The sequence below is a fragment of the Ursus arctos genome, chromosome X, assembly GCF_023065955.2.
Source record: "Ursus arctos isolate Adak ecotype North America chromosome X, UrsArc2.0, whole genome shotgun sequence".
Taxonomy (NCBI): Eukaryota; Metazoa; Chordata; class Mammalia; order Carnivora; family Ursidae; genus Ursus; species Ursus arctos.
The window spans coordinates 1642480-1662615 of NC_079873.1; the positions used below are offsets into that span (position 1 = coordinate 1642480).

Genomic DNA, 20136 nt, shown 5'->3' on the forward strand with positions numbered 1-20136 from the left:
ACCCCAGCAGCCCTCGGCCAGGGAGTCCCCTTTTCCAGCAAACCCGAAAAGTCTGGGGACTGGCCGCGTGCAATCAGGCAACCAGAATGTGAATTATGTTTTACTAGGGGCCCAGGACGCCAGCCCCCTTCTCTATGGCCAAGGTGGGGCCCGGGGTCGGATGTGAGCTAGGCTAGTTAGACCCTCACCCACGGGACTTGACATTGCGGGTGTACTTGGTGGTCATATCCACGTCCTGGTCCCCATTAGCTGCCCGGAGTTCCCTTTTTCCCTTTCCAACTCAGTTCTGCATTTTGGGGAGATACCCTTGGGAATTAAGGCCTGCCAAAAGCTTGGGAGTTGGGGTAGGTTGCCCTAACACCCTTGGGGGTCTTTCTTGAAAACTCATTTCTGAAGGAGCTGTTGGGAGAAAAGATCTTTTTGCCTTTGAATTGATAGACCAGTGAGCTCCCATTTCTGGAGAGGACTCCAGAGAAGCCCACCCTGTCCACACCTTAATCTCAGACTCCCCCTCCACACACACACCCTAGAGCTTTGAAAGAATAAATTCACGTGGTTAAAGCTGCCGCCATGGTGGTCCTTTGTTATGGTGGTCCTTTGTTATGGTGGCCTCAGTAGAATGATAGTGGTGGGGCGTAGGGGTGCGTGTGTGCAGAGAGCGGGAATTGGGTGCAGGGTCTGGAACGAAATCCCCATCCTGCTGGTGTCCCGTCCTGGACATGTCCAGTGCAAAGCCAGTGGGCTAGGGACCTTGGTCCTCATGCAGTGACCTCCCCACACAGAGCAGAAGAATACTGAATGCCCAGCACGGCCCCCAAGGTCTGGGTTTCCCTAAATCACGGGGAATAAACGCTTGAAAAGAGTTTCAGTTTGAAACAGTTGGTGCAAACCTCCAAGAGATTCGATGTGGAAAGTAATAAACCTACACGCTTTAAATTGGCCCCCGTCACACCTTTTCAGGGCTAATTATACTTGGTGCTCACCTGGCTTTTGTCTGCAAATCTTTTTGACACAAATACCTTCCCCTGGGATTGTGAACTCCCCTGCAGGTGGGGCTGGGGTCCAGTGATGGAAATCCCCATGGCCGGAGGGGCTCTACTCCCCACTTCCTTGTTGGGGTGCGGCCTGAACAACCCACGGTGTTTGGGTTTACTTGGGGGTGACTGCACGCCACTGCGTCTTCCTTATACCTTTTGTGTTTTGAAGAGCAAAACTATCCCAGCGACGTAAATGGGCGACTTAACCGTCACAGGGAAGTTGTATTTCGACCGGCAAAGACATGCAGGGACCAGGGAGGGAGCTAGTTCTCCGTGGCAGGCAGTGATCCCGGGTCACCTTCCCGATCACACCAGCACAGGGGGAAGCGACCGCAGCAGGGCTGGAGCCAGGGTGTCCAGATGTTGCCCCATGTGTCCAGCTGCAGACGAACCGGGCTGAGCGTCCGGCGATGGGCTTCCACGGCCCTCGCGATTGTGTCCGTCACCTGATAGAACAAGGGCTCCGTGTCCGGCGTGAGGGCGTGGGCTTCAGCAGGGTCTCTGGACAGATCGAAGAGCAATGGTGGGTCGTGATGGGCTACGTGGTCCCCGGAGCACGGGCAGACCCCTCTCCCGTAGCAGGCGCCGGCTCCCTCTGGGTGGAACACTGGGGTCCTGTAGTGCACTTTCCATAGTCTTCCTTCTGGGGGAAGGACAAGAATCTCAGGGCACTGACGTGGAGAAACGGAACGCACAGCTGGAGAGAAGACCAAGTGCCCATGAAGCGATCACGGATGCACAGATGTGGTCCATCCACACCATGATGGGATTCAGCCGTAAAAATAAATGAAGCTCTGAGACCCGCTACCACGTGAATCAACCTCAGGAACGGGTTGCTGGGTAAGACAAGCCAGGCACACAAGGCCACGGGGTGTGTGATCCCATCTGTATGGGATGTCCACAGCCGGCCAATGCATAGACCCAGAAAGTACACGAGTGGATGCGAGACTGGGGAGGAGAATGGAGATGAGCCCTAATGGGGACAGGGTCTCTTTGGGGGAATGCAATGTTCTGGAACTAGATACGGGGGGTGTTTGCACAACATGGTGAATACGCCAAATGCCCCTAAACTGGACATTTTAGAAGAGTGAATTTTACAGTGTGTGAACATTATGCCCTGAATTTGTGTCCCTCCAAAATTCATGTATTGCAGCGCTGACCCCCAACAGGATGGCATTGGGAGGTGGAGGGTCTGGAAGACTCACAGGTCACAAGGATGGAGCCCTCAAGAGTGCAGTGAGTGCCCTTACAAGAGTCCAGACAGAGCTTGCTTCCCTTGTGTCTCTCCACCACGTGACGACACAGTAAGAAGTAGCAGTCTACCGCCCAGCAGAAGCCCATCTAGGATGTCCAGCCCCCAGAACTGGGAGAAGTAAGTTTATTGTTTGTACGTCCCCAGTCCCTGGCATTCTGATAAGACTGAATTACAACTGGGTGAAGCTGTTTGCAAAGGGGTGAATTCCTCGTGTCTTAGGAAGTTCCAGGCAGGATGCTCAGAGGCTTAAAATGGCAACAGCTGTTCTCCTGAAGCTTGCTCCAAGGCTCCTGGCAGCTAGCTGGGAAGGCAGCCACAGGAAAACATCAATAGGAAAAGGAAGCGAGGGAGGGAAGAAGGGAGAAAGGACGGAGGAAGGGAGGAGCAAGCTATAGCAAACCACCTCCAGCCTCTGGGAGGGCACCAGACCGAGCTCTGCCTTAGGAAGGAACTTTGAAAGAATGGAAGGAAGAAACATGGAGGTCCCTGCACCAGGGACCTGGAGTTGGGTCATGCCAACTGCACAACTTGCCCTCCCTGGCTTCCTGCTCTTTGGGAGGGAGGTCCCCACACCCATCCTTTGTATCTGCCCCCCAAAGCCATGTGTGTAACCGGAGGGTAGACAGCAGGATTCTGATGGGCCTGCCTCCTCCAGGAGCAGCTCCAGAGGCAAAAAGACCACGAAGCAGGAACAGATACGGGTCAGGATCAGGGCTGCTCCTGGTATCTGGGAAGCAAGGCCTTGTGCACCTAGCACATATGTGCAAAGAAAGGCATGCCTCCCTCCTTCCTATACCCGCCTGAGTCCTGGTTCCTGGGGCTGGCACCACTGTGCTTTGGCGTGTATAGACATGCAGCCTGTGAATAAAATCTCTGGCTTCTGTCCACCTCTGAGCACTTGTGGTGACCTAGCAGCTCCCCGCATGCTCACCTGTGACCTGGGGATAGCCATCGTCATCTGCCATTGTTCCAGGGTGAAATGGAATACTGTCCATCACCTGCTCATTAAAGGTCACTCATTGCTGTCATAATTCAGCAAATGAGTTGAGCACAAAGAGAAGACAAAGTCTCAGTGAAGGGAAACAGGCCAGACAGTGGTAAACACACAGAAATAAGAGAACTGTGAAGTGTGGAAGGTGATGGTGGAGGTGTGAGTGTGTGGGGGAGCAGGGGTGCACTGTGGGGGGATTCGTTTGGGTCAAGAAAGCCTTGCTGAGAAGGTAATATTGCATTTGAACATCAAGAATGAGCCAGTTGCATGGAGACCCAGTCCCCCATGAGTGTTCTCAGAGATGGGGAGAGGACAGGTCATAGTACAAGGAGGAATTTGGAGGAATGTGTTCTGATGTATGTGCAGTGGGTGGTGTTGGGATGGTTTTCAGCTGGGGGCTAAGTGGATTATGTGTGTAGCATAAACAGTGGATTCGTGAACACAAGTTAGAGTGCCACTGCAGAGGCTTGGGCAGTGGGAATACACTCCCCACCTACTCCCCTTGAAAAATATAAGTATTTGCCCAATGACTGAGAGGAGAGATTATGGGGGTAGCCACAATGTAAAAGAACAGATTTGAACACTGGACCCAGTTATTTGTGCTGCCAGGCATGCATGTTTGTAGATTAGGCTGTAAAATGAAATGACAGTTTTTTTGTTTTTAGAGATTTTATTTATTTATTTGACAGAGAGAGAGACAGCCAGCGAGAGAGGGAACACAAACAGGGGGAGTGGGAGAGGAAGAAGCAGGCTCATAGTGGAGGAGCCTGATGTGGGACTCGATCCCACAATGCCGGGATCACGCCCTGAGCCGAAGGCAGATGCTTAACCACTGCGCCACCCAGGCGCCCCTGAAATGACAGTTTTTAGAAAACCCTCCAAAGGGGAAGGAAATGTGTGATATGTAATTTTAAAAAAATGTAGCAATAAAAACCATACCAGATTACAATAATATTGAAAAGAATGGATGAAAAGGGGGGACATTTAAAGACAAAAACATCTATGGTAACTTCCTCAAATAAGGGAGATCCCAAGAGGTATTCCTTCACTCTTGATTCAGACAGCTAGAGACTTCTGGAGAATGATTTTGAGGAATAGGAAGATAAGAGTTAAATCACAAGAAGAATACGGGCCTTCCCAAACACTGAAGGAAAAAAAAAAAAAGAATCACAAAACCTATGCAATCACAAAGTCACAAATCCAATCAATCTGTAGGGCAAATCCAAAAGAGAGGAGAAAATGTCAGGAAATGGCAGAATAATAGGGAAATAAAAATGCAGAAAAGTCACTCAAATAGGTGAAACTGTGTCATCAGAAGACAAAGGTAGCAGCAGAAATCAGTTGTGTATAAAATTTAACAACAGTTCTTGAGTAAATGCAAGAACTGGATTTTTAAAAGAAAAATAATCCCTAAAAACAAAATACATCTGAGAATGCCAGTTAGGCCAAGATGGACAATAGATACATAAAAACATGGAGGCAATTAAAATACAATGAAATTACTTGGGACAGGAACAATATGCTTGATGAAATGCATACTTTTTAAACAAGAAGAGTAACTGGAAGGACATAACATGTTTCAGGTGGGAAAATCTGATATTGTAAAGATAAGCAATCTTTTCCCTGAGTTAATTTACCCATGGGATGCAAAGCCAATTCAGATTGCCCTCGGATTAAAAAAAAAAATCTTGCAAATGATTTTACAGTTCTTTTAAAAGCCCAGGAAATTCTGAAATGCAAAAACTATTCAGTATGAACATTGCAGCTTATCTCACAAAGTTATGATTATTACAAGGATGAAATCATGTCATTGAGTTAAGGCGGTTGAGACAGGGTTGGGGGGGAACCAGTGTGCAGACTTCCAAGGTGAGAGGCAGACCAGAACACTCACGGACAGGAAAGCCATATGAAAATCCCCTAAGCAATGGTAATATGGTGATAAGGACACTGACGGCTTGTATCAGGAAGGATGCTGCTGGTGTCAGGGGAAGACAATGCCAAGAAAGAGAGAAAAGGGCTAGTGTGAAGCAGAGCCGTGGGAGTAGAAGCCGAGATATGACTCGGTCACCCAGATTACTCACCGTCCCGTTGGTGCCAGCGGACCGCGTGCAGTAAATTCTCACAGTAATGCAGCAGGAACTCATGGTCTGAGTGCTGCACTGTCCCCAGCAGCAAGGGCAGCAGGTCCCGGCCATCAATCACCCTGCAGACAGGATCACAGGGGCTCAGAGATGCTGCAGGTGTGCACGGAAGGCATGCTCGTGCCTTAGCAAGCTTAGGGAAGCACTGGAACGGTCACCTCCGTTATTCGTCAACAAACATTGCCTTTGGCTTAAAGATCACCAAGGATCCAACATGCTCAGCTTAAGTAATTACCTGCCCAACGTTATTACGAACGCAAGCCTAAGCAGATGATTCAGGGAAATGCCTTTTTGGTTTTATAGTGTATTGGGCTCTAAGCCATTCTAGCACCCAGTGTGCTCTCCATCAATACTGGGTATCATTTCCCTGTCTGCAGAGCGCCCTGCCTCGGCAGACCCTCCTCCATCCCAGCCTGCCTTGTCCTCCTCCCCCTTCCCTTCCTTGTCTTCTTCAGCTTCCAATATCTAGCTCCATTCCCACTCAGGATGGAGGTTTCTTGGGATTCCACTTCCATTTTCTCCGCCCTTCTTAGGAGAAAGCCTAAATCCACCACTTGTGATTTGCAGGGATGGCCCTGAGCATTTTATGCCCCAGGGACATGGTCCATTCGCAGGATCTTGTGTGTCAAATGTAAATCATCAGTACCGAGGGTAGATTTTGACAGATACTATCAACTTAGAAAAGCCATAAAAAGGGGATCTTTTTCTCTAATTTGACGGATGTTCTTTATCAAGGTAAAGAATTCAGAACCCCAAGGACATCTTACTTAGAGTTACTAGTTACCATGAAAAATGAAATAAAAGAATCTATTAGTCTATATGTCTACATATGTGTGTGTATATAAATATATAATTACACCTCCAAATATATATAGTCATATACACATAGACACACATACAGCTTTAGGTGTCGTGTGTATATCCATCCAACACTATATGGCTATATTTATTTTAATTTCCAGTGCTCCAAGACATTTGCAATATACATGTCAGACAAATTTTTATTTTTAAAGCAAATAATACATTATAAATTAATTTAAAAATTAGCTAATTTAAAAATTAGCACCCAATTAGGGAAAAATAATCAACCAGAGATATGATATTCAGTGCAAGAAAAGAAAAAACAGGAGATGTTCAGGTATGAAATATTCAACCTGTCTAAGGATAAAACAGTGAAAATTATAGTATACGCATATGTCTATTTGTATAGACACATATGAGTAATTTATATATGTGTGTATATATATTACATGTACAGAATTTATTTTAATTCTGTTGTTTTACCATAGACATCTCACATATGGCTGGTAGTGATCCCTAAGGAACACTTGGACAAAATACATCAAGAGATTTACCCATTAACGGTCATACTCTGACTCAGGAATTCACCTTCTAAGGAATTCTTACTAAGGAGGTAATTATGGTAGGCAATGACATGACAAGAGAGTATTTTTTTTAAAGCAAGGCTAATGCCCACATATAAGGGGATGGTTGAAAGAAAATAACATGAAGGCATTAAATTTTTTTGTCAATGCACAAAAATTCCTAAATATATATATATTTGCGTAAATATATATAACACATGGAAAATATATGTAAATGATTTTTCTGAACTACATATGTAGACAGATCTAGATAGAGATATAGAGCTAAACAAATGATATGTATCATACAATTGTAATTGTAGGAGAATCACACATTTATTATTCTATAATTGCATAATAATTATGATTATACAAATTATCAGATTCTGAAAAATTTTTATTTTCTATTTCCCCCAAATTTTCCTATAATTTTTAAGACAGAGGAAAATTGGAATCTATGCGAAAGCTCTACCACAAAGAGGAATTTCCTGTGATGAGTTGTTAGATATTTCAATGACCACCCAAATGAAATGACTCCGCTTAAGAATCAGGAGAAGGAAAATGGACCTTCTATGTATGAAATGAAGCAGACCGCTGATCCCAGTAGCTAATAGCAGGGAGCCTAGAGTGTTTTCCCAGAGACGCGTTTCATGGATGGGTTACGCAATTCCCAAAGTGACAATGACATTTCACATACGTGTTTGTATGCAAAATTGAGTTGTTTGGGTTTCCTTGGGCTGTTCTGTACCTGTCCTGGGGCACCTCACCGCCCCCCAGCTGGACCACGGTGGGGAAAACATCCATCAGGCTGGTGGGCTCGTGGATCACTCGGCCGGCCGGCAGCACCCCAGGCCACCGGAAGATCCCTGGGACGCGGATCCCACCTTCCCAGCCCCCCATCCCTTTGCCACCTGTATGTAAACATGAACAGAAAAGAATGTGATTGTGCCATGTTTTTTTTTGGCACCGTGGTTTACAATCTTCGGGGTACACCCAATAATGATGCCTCTGTAGTTGATTGAATTTCGGTTTGAGTATGATGTGGCCACCACGGTTCCCACTCTCCTCGGATGCATTGCCTAACTCCTGAGTCCATCGCTTGATGAATGCATCATCAAAATGTGGTCCATCCATACAATGGAAGATTACTCAGCCATGGAAAGGAAGGAAGCACTAACTCCTGCCACACGGAAAACATCATGCTCAGTGAGGCAAGCCACTTGCCAGGGACCACATACTGCATGATTCCATTGACACGAAATGGTTACAACAGGGAAATATACAGAGGCTGAAATAAGTTGGTAGTTGCCAGGGGCTGGGCACGGGGAGGGGGCGGGAACCAGGGAATGATTGCGAACGGGGACTGAGTTTCTTTTTTGAGGAGATGACCATGTTCTGCAAGTAAGTGGTGGTGACGGTTGCACAATTCGGTGACTATGCCAAAAACCACTGCATTGGGCAAAAGAAAAAAATCAAGTGGGAGTGTGACAATTATAATTTCTACCCTGAATAGAAGCGGTAGTCCCTGGTGACTCTCTTGAGGTGGATGGTCCCATTCCACGGGAAGGGTTGGGAACTGTACGGCGGGGATAAAGACCATACACAAGGATCTGGTCATCTCTCTACCTTTGTAGATTCCATTCCAGCCTCCATATTGGTGGTTTCTCAGTTGAGCCTCTAAAGATCCCCCATGATCCGATGTAAAATAAACGAGGGTGCTGTTGGTCAAACCTTCCATATCCAAAGTATCAAGGATCTGCCCTGCAAAGAACACGTGGATTTCAGAGGATCGAAATGGAAAATTATCTCAAACCAAAGCTCAGCATCTTGGACCTCTCCGTGAGAATGAGCCTTTAGTGTTTGTAACGGCAGAAACTAGCAGTAAAATCGTGCTATCCCGAGTATCACTGACCCAAGGTTCATATACGCCCCACTCTGTTTCCAAAAAGTTTTAGGCAAGCTACAGGGTAAAGAGTACACAGGACAAAATAGCAAACACCTTAAAAGGAGGCAAAAGAAGAGTATAGAGTCAACCATACTTCAATTAAACAAAGGGAAAGAGGAAAAAAAGAAAGGAAAGAGGTCAAGAGCGTCTAGGAAAAAGGCTGACAATGGCATTGGTGATGTACGTTCATCAATGAAGGATCCTTTACAACCGTGGTTCCAAGTTTCTTATAGTTACGTCAAAGGGAAATCTTATGGTTGATGCAATTCACCATGACTATGAGATTTTTTTTTTTTAATTGGACGGGAAGAATCAAATTATTTTGTTTCTAACAGGAGACAAAGCTTTCAATCTACTTTCGTGAGGACCCAGTGTTGTGAAAGTTGACTATGTTCTCAAACAGATCCTGGTATTGGATAGCTTTTACTTCTACCTTACGTGTGTCTTTATATTTAAACGGTATGTCTTTTGGGTGGGGTCTTGCTTTTTTCTACAGTCTGCATTTCTGGCATTTTCACTGGTTTGGTTGAGCACAGTGCAGACAATTGTCCATTCGCTTAGCTTGAAATGAACGATGTCGCTATTTTTTCTCTTTCTTCGCTCCATCCATCATTCAGCCATTTCTTTGTCTTCAGTTGCTTTGCTTGGGACACAGATTTAAAATTTGTGGGTCTATGAAATCCCCCTCCTTTAATTAATAGATTTTATTTTACTTTTTTAGAACAGCTTTAGGTTTTATAAAGCTGAGTCGTACTGTCAACAATGAGCCAATACTGATAAACTGTTACTAACTAAAGTCTGTAGTTTCTATGGTGGTTCACTCTTGCTGTTGTACATTCTGAGGGTTTTGACAAATGCATAACCATGTATCCAGCATTATCGTATCAGAAAATAGTTTCTCTGTCCTAAAAATCACCTATCTTCCACCTACCTACGCCAGGACAATGATTTTCATTAAAAAAATTATCATACCGTGGCTTGATTGAGTTTGAAACTGGAACAGAGAGGCACTGATGGATTTAGGGAGCTCTTAACTCCGTACTGTAAATTTCAGACCTTATCATTCAACATGTATTTGATGACATATATCTGCCCATGTATTCATTTAAAAGATTTTCCCTCAAGTTGTGGCATGGTGAATTCTGTTTCAAACACTCAAGATTTGACATCACATCAAATAGCCTGTATTTTCCAGTGATTCTTTATCTTTTCCACACAAGTACTGTAGAGGCATGGATGAGTGAGTCTGTCCTGAAGCCCCACTGGGGACGTGATGTGACATCTATCTTTGCCTACATGTCTCCCAACCTCCAGCATTTTCCATAAGAATTCACTCGACTGATGCATTTTCCTCCAAGGTGACATTTTCAATGGATTTTTTAAAAATATGTTTTACCTAAAATCTCTGAGTCCCATTATGCTGCAGCCCCTATCCCTCTCTGTCCACCACCATGTCAACCTAAGGGCACCCAAGTCCTTGCTTGAGACTCAGGGGAGCGGCCGTGTCCATATCCATGTACCCACTGAAGCAATGTGCACTCTGTCATGCCAGGCATCATTCCAAACCCAGGGGATGCACGGAGAGAACAGAGCAAGACAGTCCCACCCATGGGGACTTTAATCTATGTTCTCCTGAGGAAAAAACAAAAACCAACCCACCTAAGACAGTGTGATGAGCAGAAAGAAAGCAAACCCAGTGAGGAAAAGGCTATACTCGCTTACACCCTTCGTGTTCAATGAGATGGCACTATTCACACTTCCTCTTCCCGCTTCAAGCTGGGTTAATCTCCTCTCATTCTGTATGTCCTTTCCTCCCGCTGTTTTAGAAGGGGCACCTGTCCTGTTTTCGCCAGGAAAAGGCACTTACCCAACATCCAGTCCATCTCTTCCGTGTTATCCCCGTACAGCCCGTGGACGCTCTTCCCGCGGAACGTCTCCGTAGTGATCAGAGGGGTGTGCACGTGTAGAAAGGAGACGAAGAGGAGGAAAGGTCTGTGCTTGTTTCTGAAAATAAGGAACAGTGACTGGGGTTAGTTTTACGTAAAGTGCAGATTGAGGTCCTAGAGACGCAAAATACGGATCTAGATTGGGCTGTCCTTAAACAACTGTACCTGCTACTCTTGAATGTGATGACTTCACCCTTCCAAAGTCTGTTGAAAAATTCACACTGATATTATACATATTTTTTCCTGAATTTTATGAATGTATAACTCTACATACTTCTGGCTAGTGCAGCTAAGACAGAGCAGGCAAATGTCTGATCTGACATTAATTTCAGTTAGTTCAGTCTATGTTCCCACCTCGAACCTTAGGGTGTAGAATAAAGCGATATTGCATTTTTGGTTTTCTTTTTCATTGCTCTCAAGCAACCAAGTTCAGGATATGACACGGTTATTTTAAAACACACTTTGAAAATCATGAGTATTAGGTTATTAATTTCAATTTGATTGTGCCCCATTTAGGTGGTGCCGCATCTGTCCCTCTCTCCATCTGATCCCTATGGTCCACTCCGTGTCCTTCAACTACAGAAACAAAGGTGAACATCTTCGACTTACTTAGGACACATTAGGCTCACCCACTGTAATTTGCGAGCTCTGGTTGACCCTTGAACAACACAGGTTTGAACTGTGTTCAAACTTACATGTGCATTTTTTTAAAAATATGCAGTACAGTGCTATAAATGTATTTTCCTTATGATTTCCTTAATAATGTTTTCTCTTCTCTAGCTCATTTTACTGTAAGAATTCAGTATTTAACATACAAACATGTGAGTTTCAACAGACATGGTGTCAGTGGCCCCCAAGACCCCCATGTTGCTCAAGGGTCAACTGTAATTATCAGCATCATTTCTTTCTTTCTTTTTTTTTTTTTAATTTTTTTATTTATTTATTCGACAGGATAGAGACAGCCAGCGAGAGAGGGAACACAAGCAGGGGGAGTGGGAGAGGAAGAAGCAGGCTCATAGCAGAAGAGCCTGATGTGGGGCTCGATCCCAGATTGCCGGGATCACGCCCTGAGCCGAAGGCAGACGCTTAAACGCTGAGCCACCCAGGCGCCCCTATCAGCATCATTTCTGACCCATGTTAGGCAATTCCATGAAAAGAATGTTCTGGAGCGTGATCACAACCTCATCACCACCAGTGGAATCGGGGTTCAATGGTGTCTCCCGCTTGAAGGAACACTTGGGGAACATGGAACTGCCCTGTGTGATGTAGCTTTATATCGTGCCTGTCTTGGCTCTGACACAGTTATGTCCCTTTGTTATTCAAATTTACATTTAGGCTACAGTTAGCAACAGGACAACTTAGTTCTGAGGATAGAGCTTTAAAAATATTTAGAATTTATTGTAAATCTCCAGCTAATTCAGTTTGTTTTGTTAGTTAAATATGGCCCGTGGTGGTTATGGGGTGCTTACATAATGGGACTAGCTCCAAGTAGGAGGGGACAGCAGCGAATTTCAACTGACCTGTCACCTGTTTCAATGGGCACAATCAAGTTGGGCTCAATTGAACATCATCTCTGACACATTTTGCCAAATATATCTTTCTGGCCCGGGATGATTTCACCATTCCTATCTCCATTACAGAAAGAAAGTGGAAAGACTTTTCGAAATGCATTTTCAATGTGGTTTTGATTTGAATTTCCCTGATGGCTAATGATTTTGAACATTTTTTCATGTGTCTGTAAGCCATTTGTATGTCTTCATTGGAAAAGTGTCTGTTCATATCTTCTGCCCATTTTTTGATTTGATTATTTGTCTCTCGTGTATTGAGTTTGAGAAGTTCTTTGTAGATCTTGGATACTAGTCTTTGTAGTGTCATTTGCAAATATTTTCTCCCATTCCGTGGGCTGCCTCTTAGTTTTTTTGACTGTTTCCTTGGCTGTGGATTAAAAAGATGCGGTCCATATATACAATGGAATATTACTCAGCCATCAGAAAGAACGAATACACAACATTTGCAGCAACATGGACAGGACTGGAGGAGATTACGCTAAGTGAAATAAGTCAAGCAGAGAAAGACAATTATCATATGGTTTCACTCATTTATGGAACATAAGAAATAACAGGGAGATTGGTAGGAGACGGAAGGGAAGAATGAAAGGGGGGGTAAATAGAAGGGGGAATGAACCATGAGAGACTGTGGACTCTGGGAAACAAACTGAGGGTTTCAGAGGGGAGGAGATGGGGGAATGGGATAGGCTGGTGATGGCTATTAAGGAGGGTACATATTGCATGGCGCACTGGGTGTTATATGCAACTAATGAATCATGGAACATTACATCAAAAACTAAGGATATACTGTATGGTGATTACCATAACATAATAAAAAATTATTATAAAAAAAAAGAAATGCATTTTCATCATGGACCAGAGCTCTAGGATGAAGCTAACTCTTTGACACTCACCTTTGGACAAAGGACGAGACCTCTTTGAGAATAAGAGAGGTCGTCCTTTGAAAGTGCATGGGCTGCTCAGTGATGGTGTGGTTCCTCATCAGAAAGCAGTCTGCATGAACAATCAGGACCCCCACGAAGTAGGAGGTCATGAAGAACAAGAAGGCTGCAGTGGTTAACCAGATGACCGGAGTCCACGAGCCCGATGTCAGGCGGGTGAGTTTCCCAGCGGTGAGTGTCAGGGCAGCGAAGGCCATGATTTGGAAGCAGACGTTGAGTTTGTGCTCCATGCCTGCACGCTTCTCTGACAGTTCCCAGTGGACGCAGTCTCCCATCATGGAAAATGGCATTCCGTAGAAATGGTCAAATCCGTGGTTGAGTGGGTGGTGGCAGTGATCATTGGAAGAGTTGCAGTTGAGACCCAGATGCCATTTCCCTGAAAGGCATAAAGGACGCCCGTGATCACGGGTTAGTAAAGTACTGCGTGCTTGCCCCATCCCAGCTGCTCTGCTGCGTGCAGGAGCAGGGCAGGGAGGTGGAGGGGCATAGCTAGTGTTCACTGCTATTTCAGCCGCAACCTGGCTTCACTGTTACAGGGGAATGAGGACCTGTGCGGCAGCATTTCGTGGTATGTTGTTTCCTGAGCTGCTGAAACAAATTACCATAAACATGGTTGCTTAAAACAGTAAGAATTTAAGCTCCCACAGTTCTAAGGCCAGAAGTCCAGAATCAAGGTGTGACAGGGCCATGCTCCCTTCTGTCGGCTCCTGGGGAGGATCTTCCTGCCTCTTCTAGCTTCTGGGGGCTCCAAGCGTTCCTTGACTTGTGGTCATATCCCTCCCATCCCTCCGTGGCCACACTGCCTTCTCCCCTTCTGTGTCATATATCCCTCTTCGTCTCTCTTAAAAGGACTCTTGTCCTTGCGTATAAAGCCCACCTGGGTAATTCAGGATCATCTCCTCAAGATCCTTAATTTAATCACATCTGCAAAGACCCTTTTCCCACATAAGGTACTATTTTTTAGCCTCCAACGTGTACGGCATGATATCTTTGGTGGCCATTATTCAGTCTACTGTAGCTGACTTTGCAAAGGTGGGGCAGAGCAATACAGAAGCCACAGAGTGCTTACATTGTTCTAGAAAACAACCTGCTGTACTCAGGGTGGGTGAAAGATTTCCTGACTTTGGAATTGTCCCTCTCTTTGTTAAACCACTGGCATGGGGGTCAGGGTCATGGTAGGCGATTGGTTCTACAGAGCCAGCTTTCAAGTTCAATCAATGGCACGTGCTTAACTTCTCTACTGTCACGCCTAGAGCGTTGATAGAGACCTGTGTGTCTTCCCACCACCCAAATGGCATCTCTCATCCAGAAAACATTATTTGATTTTCCAAGGACAATAGTCCCATAAGAATAGACTTCTGTCTCAAAAAACTGATAATGAGCCTATTGGATTAGATATTCGGTGTATCAGCTGGTCTTGCTCTTCATGATCAATACATGGCCCTGTTAATAATCAGTGTAACACGATAACAGCAGGGTCAGCTTGGTCCCCTGTCAAGAAACTACCATCCTCAATTGTACTGCATTCTATACATGACATGGTTCGTTGACATCCAGAAAAATAAGCATGCTATTTATGGGAGCACAGAGGGAAGTATTAAGCCCTGCAGTCACATTTCTGTGCAGAATTAAGGAACAACATTATGGAAACGGTTGGTAATTTGTTGACATTGGAAAAAATTTTCCTTTTTTTCTTTTAATCATGATGCATCAGCAAATACTATGAAATGTCAGGTGTTTCATTAAGCTGATATATCTTAGCATCTACTTTGCACTAGGCAGTCTGGGTTGTGAGGTCATTCCTGCATTCATTGGGTGTTCCATCTGGTGGAAAATCCCACTGCATCAAAACCATTTCATTTTCAAGCTTTTTGGTTGAACACACTCTCCGTATAAAGGAAATGTGCTTAATACTTAAAAAATATACATACCTATTAGCCCAGTGGCATAGCCTCTGTCTTTTAATATTTTTGCGAAAGTTGTCTCATTGGTTGGAAGCCCTCCAGATACTCCGGTCCACTGGAGAACACGATAACCATTGCTGGAAACCATACCTTTGGGGAACCATTTTCAAAGAAACGTTACCATCACACATCGACACTAATCATTATTATTAATTTTTCATTTAAAATAGGCAGTGAAAAATGAATTGAAAACTTAGTGAGAAGACGTATTGTTCCGTTATGTGAAGGTGATAAACACAAAGAGAATTAAGTGAAAAAGGAACAAGAACTAAAAATGGTTTTATAATTTCACCAAACTCTTGATATAATCTAGGGATTCTCAAATTGTCCGTACTTTGGAATCATTTGGGAAGATCCAAAGAATTCTGAAACCTGGTTGTCAATCCAGAGGTTGTGATTTTATTTTATTTTATCTTATTTTAAGATTTCATTTATTTGTTTGTTTTAGGGAGAGAGAGCAAGAGTGTGAGCAGGGGGAAAGGCAGATGGGGGAGGGAGTGGGGGGGAATCTCAAGCAGACCCCAGGGTGACTGTGGAGCCCAATGCAGGGCTCGATCTCACAACCCTGAGATCACGACCTGAGCTGAAGCCAAGAGTTGGATGCTTAGCCAACTGAGCCAATCAGGTGCCCCCCAGAGACTGTGATTTTAGTTGGTTGGGGGCAGAATTTGGGATTTGGAATGGTTGCAAGGTATGCCAGATGATTCGTATGTGCTAACAAACTAAGGAGCCATGGATATAATTCACACTGACCCTGACATACCCAAGGCATCTACTCAAGTGTTTAAAAATGTAGATTAAATATTTGTCCAAAGCTCTGCAGTATACAGCCAAGAACCGCTGACTTAGAAGATGCTCTGTGCCTCCTAGACCATTTTGATGAATGCAGGTCAGTCTTCCTACACAAGATCTACCTGGTTCCAAGAGTGAACATATCTCATCGATCATCGTTTGGGAACTTGGAGAATTCTTTCTGAGATTTTCCAAAACTTTGAGCATGCATCTGGTTCAGAAGAAGACCAGTGGAATATAAATTTACATTAGCCAGGATTCCTTCTTCCCTGGGGGCATGAGAAGGTGCCAGGGACCCATACACATGAGGGTCTGTGGGAGTCAGTTTGGTGTGTCACATGGCCAGGCCAGTCCCCAGTGATTCAAACACTAGTCCACTGGTTAAGGTGTTTCAGTGAACGTCTTGCAAGATATGGTTAACATCTACTATCAATTGGCTTTAGCTAAAGGAGATAACCCTTGATATGGAGGTTCCTTATCTTTAGGGCCAAAGGGCAGAAGGACGCTGAAGATATCACACAGACTTTCAGACTTCTGGTCTGCTGCCTACTCAATCCCTTTGCCCGTGTCACCTCATTATCTACAGGGCTCTATGGCTCTTAGTGACTCTACTCTGATGGTAGCAATGTGGAGGGCTTAGATTATTCTCTCCCCACTATAGCAGTGGACCCACGCTTTAATACCTCTAATGCAGGTTGTGTGTTCTTCTCCAGAGCCACGGTTAGACACGAAGGAGGACAAACCTGATCGGAGAGGGTATCTGCCCGTTAGGAAAGCAGCCCTGCTTGGGGTGCACACTGACGCAGCTGCCAAGTGCTGGGTGAGCGTCACACCGTCCTCTGCAAGGCGGTCAATATTTGGAGTCCTACAGAGGGAAACACAAACAGTGTTATTCCTTCACAAACAAACACATAGGTTTCTACAAGCATACCTATGTATTTAATAGACATTTAGCCCATCAATGTCCACCATAGCCATACTATGGAAAGAGCCCAGATGTCCACCAACAGATAAATGGATATGGTTTGTATATACAATGGAATACTACTCAGCCATCAGAAAAAATGAAATCTTGCCATTTGTAATGACATGGGTGGAACTAGAGGGTATTATGCTAAGTGAAATAAGTCAATCAGAGAAAGACAATTATCATATGATCTCACTCATGTGGAATTTAGGAAATAAAACAGAGATGAACATAGGGGAAGGAAGGGAAAAATAAAACAAGATGAAATCAGAGAGGGAGACAAACCATAAGAGACTCTTAAGTATAGGAAACAAACTGACAGTTGCTAGAGGGGAGAGGGATGGGAGATGGGGGGATGGGGTAACTGCGTGATGAACGTTAAGGAGGGCACATGATGTGAGGAGCACTGGGTATTACATAAGACTGATGAATCACTGAGTTCTACTTCTGAAACCAATAATACATTATATGTTAATTAACTGAATTTGAACTTTAAAAAAAGAAAGAAAATCGACCCATCATCATTTAACACATCAAGGTGTTCTTGGGAATGACCAAAAGGCAGTGGCAAGAACTTCAAATGTCATCCGTACCATTGAAGGAACATAAACTCGATTCAATATTGTCTAGGAAGTTTCTGTAGCATGCTACTGGTACGGAGATGGGCATCATGGGAAATCGAGGATCGAGAGCCTGGTGCATCTTCTCCCGTGGGACTCACAGTTATGATTGGAACGTTGGACCTCACGGCACCAACGTATTGTAGTCTGTACGTGAGGGTGGGATTCAGATGGAGGTTCATGGTGTTGCCCGAGCTGGGTCCCCAAGGGCAATTCGAATGTGATCAAGGCGATGGGGTGAGCTCATTCTAAGAGAGATGGGCCAGCAATGACAGATGAGCATGTCGTATCTGGTGATGACGGGGACATGGGTCTGTCCATCAGAAGCAGAGCTTTTCAGCAGGGAGCACCGAAGTAATGCATGAGTGGGTGGACTTGGGCTGATGGGTGAAAATGGAGCATGAGTAAACTCAGGTTTTTGACTCTGATGCAACACCAAAGATTTTTTCAAACATTGTCCGTCATGGACTGTGCACATGGAAACCATGTCTAAAAGTGAAGTGACGAGTCACAGGTAGGATAATTTGAGCTGGGGTTAGCGCTGGGGTGGGAAGAAGGAAGGGTTAGGGGGCGTGAAAGGAAATGCAGAGTCCTGTTGGAGTTTGGATGGCACATATGAACAGTTAGATTCATTGTCGGTGGTTCTCATCGGATGCCAGGTGAGCGGCTCTCGGATCCTTGCCTGATGGTGTTGTTGCCATAGCAGCCAATGTCGCCAATGCCGAAATCGTCCGCCATCAGAAGAAGGATGTTTGGACGCGCTCCAGATAAATCCCCACAAGCCGAGGGCCTCACACCCAGAAGCACGCCGACCGTCACAGCCAGCCAGCTCCTGAAAGGCAAGGTGCCCGGGAACGCTTAACATTGCTTCCCGTGTCAATAACGTGACTTCTGTATATGGGACTTTTTCAGGCGTGTCAGCATTTTAGGGGACCTTGATATTAGCATCCCATTGCAGAAGAGTTTGAATACATTCTTAGGCACTTGATTCTTTTTTTTCTTAGTTGAAAATGACTCAGGCTCTTGATGGCTTTATTTCAATTGTAAACATTTTTTTTTTTTGAAGCTCTGGGGTCTGTTGTTAGGTGATCATACCCATGATTAAGAAAAACCCTTATTTGGTTTCTTTTTATGAATGGATCAGGTCCCCAGAACAGTGACAGCTCCTTCCCCTTTACCCCTTCTCGATTTTTCCTTAAATAAGTAAACCGTGTTGGGTATTTGTGTTGCTTTGTAGGCAGTTAAGCCACTGACCAGAGCAAGACAGAGATGAAAACCCAGGGCAAGGGCTTACCAATGCCAGCTGGTGATTCTGAGTCTATTAAAAGTCTCCATATAGTCCAGCAGGAATGTGACTGACTTTTTTCACTCAAGGATACCTGATGGGAAGTGATGGAGGATCTATCCCAGAGCAGAGACACCTGGTGGTGGCATATCAGGAGAAAGAATTGCCATGGGGCTTGGTGGCTTTCCCACCATCATCACTACCATAACCGTGGCATCCGTGGAGCCCTTCATATATATATATATATAGCACGAGCCACGAGCATACACAGCAGGACAAGAGTGTTGCAATCCCCGGTGCCATGGAATAAAGATGGGATCTGAAGTTTGCAATATGGGCTCCCTGGAAAACCAGACAACTGGGTTTGGGAAGAGTGAAATAGAATTCCTTCAGAGGCTCCTGGATGGGGAAGAGTGGATCACTGGTGGGAATCCTGAGTCCCATGATCACTCCCCCAGGTGCACCATCAGTGACTAGGGCAGCAAGACCACTCTGTAGATCCTGACAAAGGGACAAAAAGAAACGTAGAAGCAGGAACAGAAGATCAAAGATTGCATGGAATCTAGTCTTACCAAGAGTGCTCCCGAGGTAACATGTTCTTTCCTGCCTTTTATTTCCTGGAAGAAATAAAGAGGTCTATCATTACAAAGGCAGCAAGTATGCACTAATTCCGTGTATAAAATACTAAGTACGTAAGGAAAGGGAGACTTTGATTCTCTCTGATGCTATCAGTGAAACCTTAAAACAAGGACCGAAAACTCATAAAGAGAATGATCTTCCCCATTGAAAAGGCTTTTAAAATGCTGAACACTGGGGTGCCTGGGTGGCTCAGTCATTAAGCTTAAGCGTCTGCCTTCAGCTCAGGGCGTGATCCAGGCGTTATGGGATCCAGCCCCGCATCAGGCTCCTCCGCTGGGAGCCTGCTTCTTCCTCTCCCACTCCCCCTGCTTGTGGTCCCGCTCTCACTGGCTGTCTCTCTAACAAATAAATAAAATCTTTAAAAAAAAAATGCTGAACACCGTGTTAAGAAAGTAGAAGGTGTGTCTATCGAGGGCCAGACGCTACCTATTTGGGGCTTTTCTGCACAGGTGGTCCTTGTGGCTACTATTCCGCTTGGCAGCCTGTAACGTGGCAGCCGCCGTGGACGGTACACATAGATGACTGGGTGTTGCTGTCTTCCCCTGAAGCCTTATTTACAGATCAGGTGAGGTTTGCCCCCAAGAACCATAGATTCATGATTTTTTTTTTTTTAAGATTTTATTTATTTATTTATTCGACAGAGATAGAGACAGCCAGCGAGAGAGGGAACACAAGCAGGGG

At 44.9% G+C, this 20136-nt stretch overlaps 1 protein-coding gene across 1 annotated transcript; it reads right to left on the reverse strand.

Moving 5' to 3' along the window:
* Positions 1 to 1300: 1300 nt before the first annotated feature.
* On the reverse strand, positions 1301 to 19411 carry ARSL (arylsulfatase L). The gene is made up of 10 exons (XM_044391889.3): positions 19389 to 19411; positions 18214 to 18363; positions 16688 to 16809; positions 15120 to 15242; positions 13141 to 13564; positions 10601 to 10737; positions 8415 to 8549; positions 7537 to 7699; positions 5365 to 5486; positions 1301 to 1680 (listed from the first exon to the last, which is right to left on the reverse strand). The coding sequence occupies exons 1-10, from the start codon at positions 19409 to 19411 to the stop codon at positions 1301 to 1303; spliced, it is 1779 nt and encodes a 592-aa protein (XP_044247824.2).
* Positions 19412 to 20136: the final 725 nt, after the last annotated feature.

Bases quoted from the DNA above. Each gene is read 5' to 3' on its own strand.
- ARSL (XM_044391889.3), bottom strand. From the start codon at position 19,411: ATGTTACCTCGGGAGCACTCTTG. The intron at 16,810-18,213 runs GCAAGGATCCGA...TTCCCTCTGTAG, and splicing joins TATGGCAACAACACCATCAG to GACTCCAAATATTGACCGCC. The intron at 15,243-16,687 runs GTTTGTCCTCCT...GGTTCCCCAAAG, and splicing joins CAGATACCCTCTCCGATCAG to GTATGGTTTCCAGCAATGGT.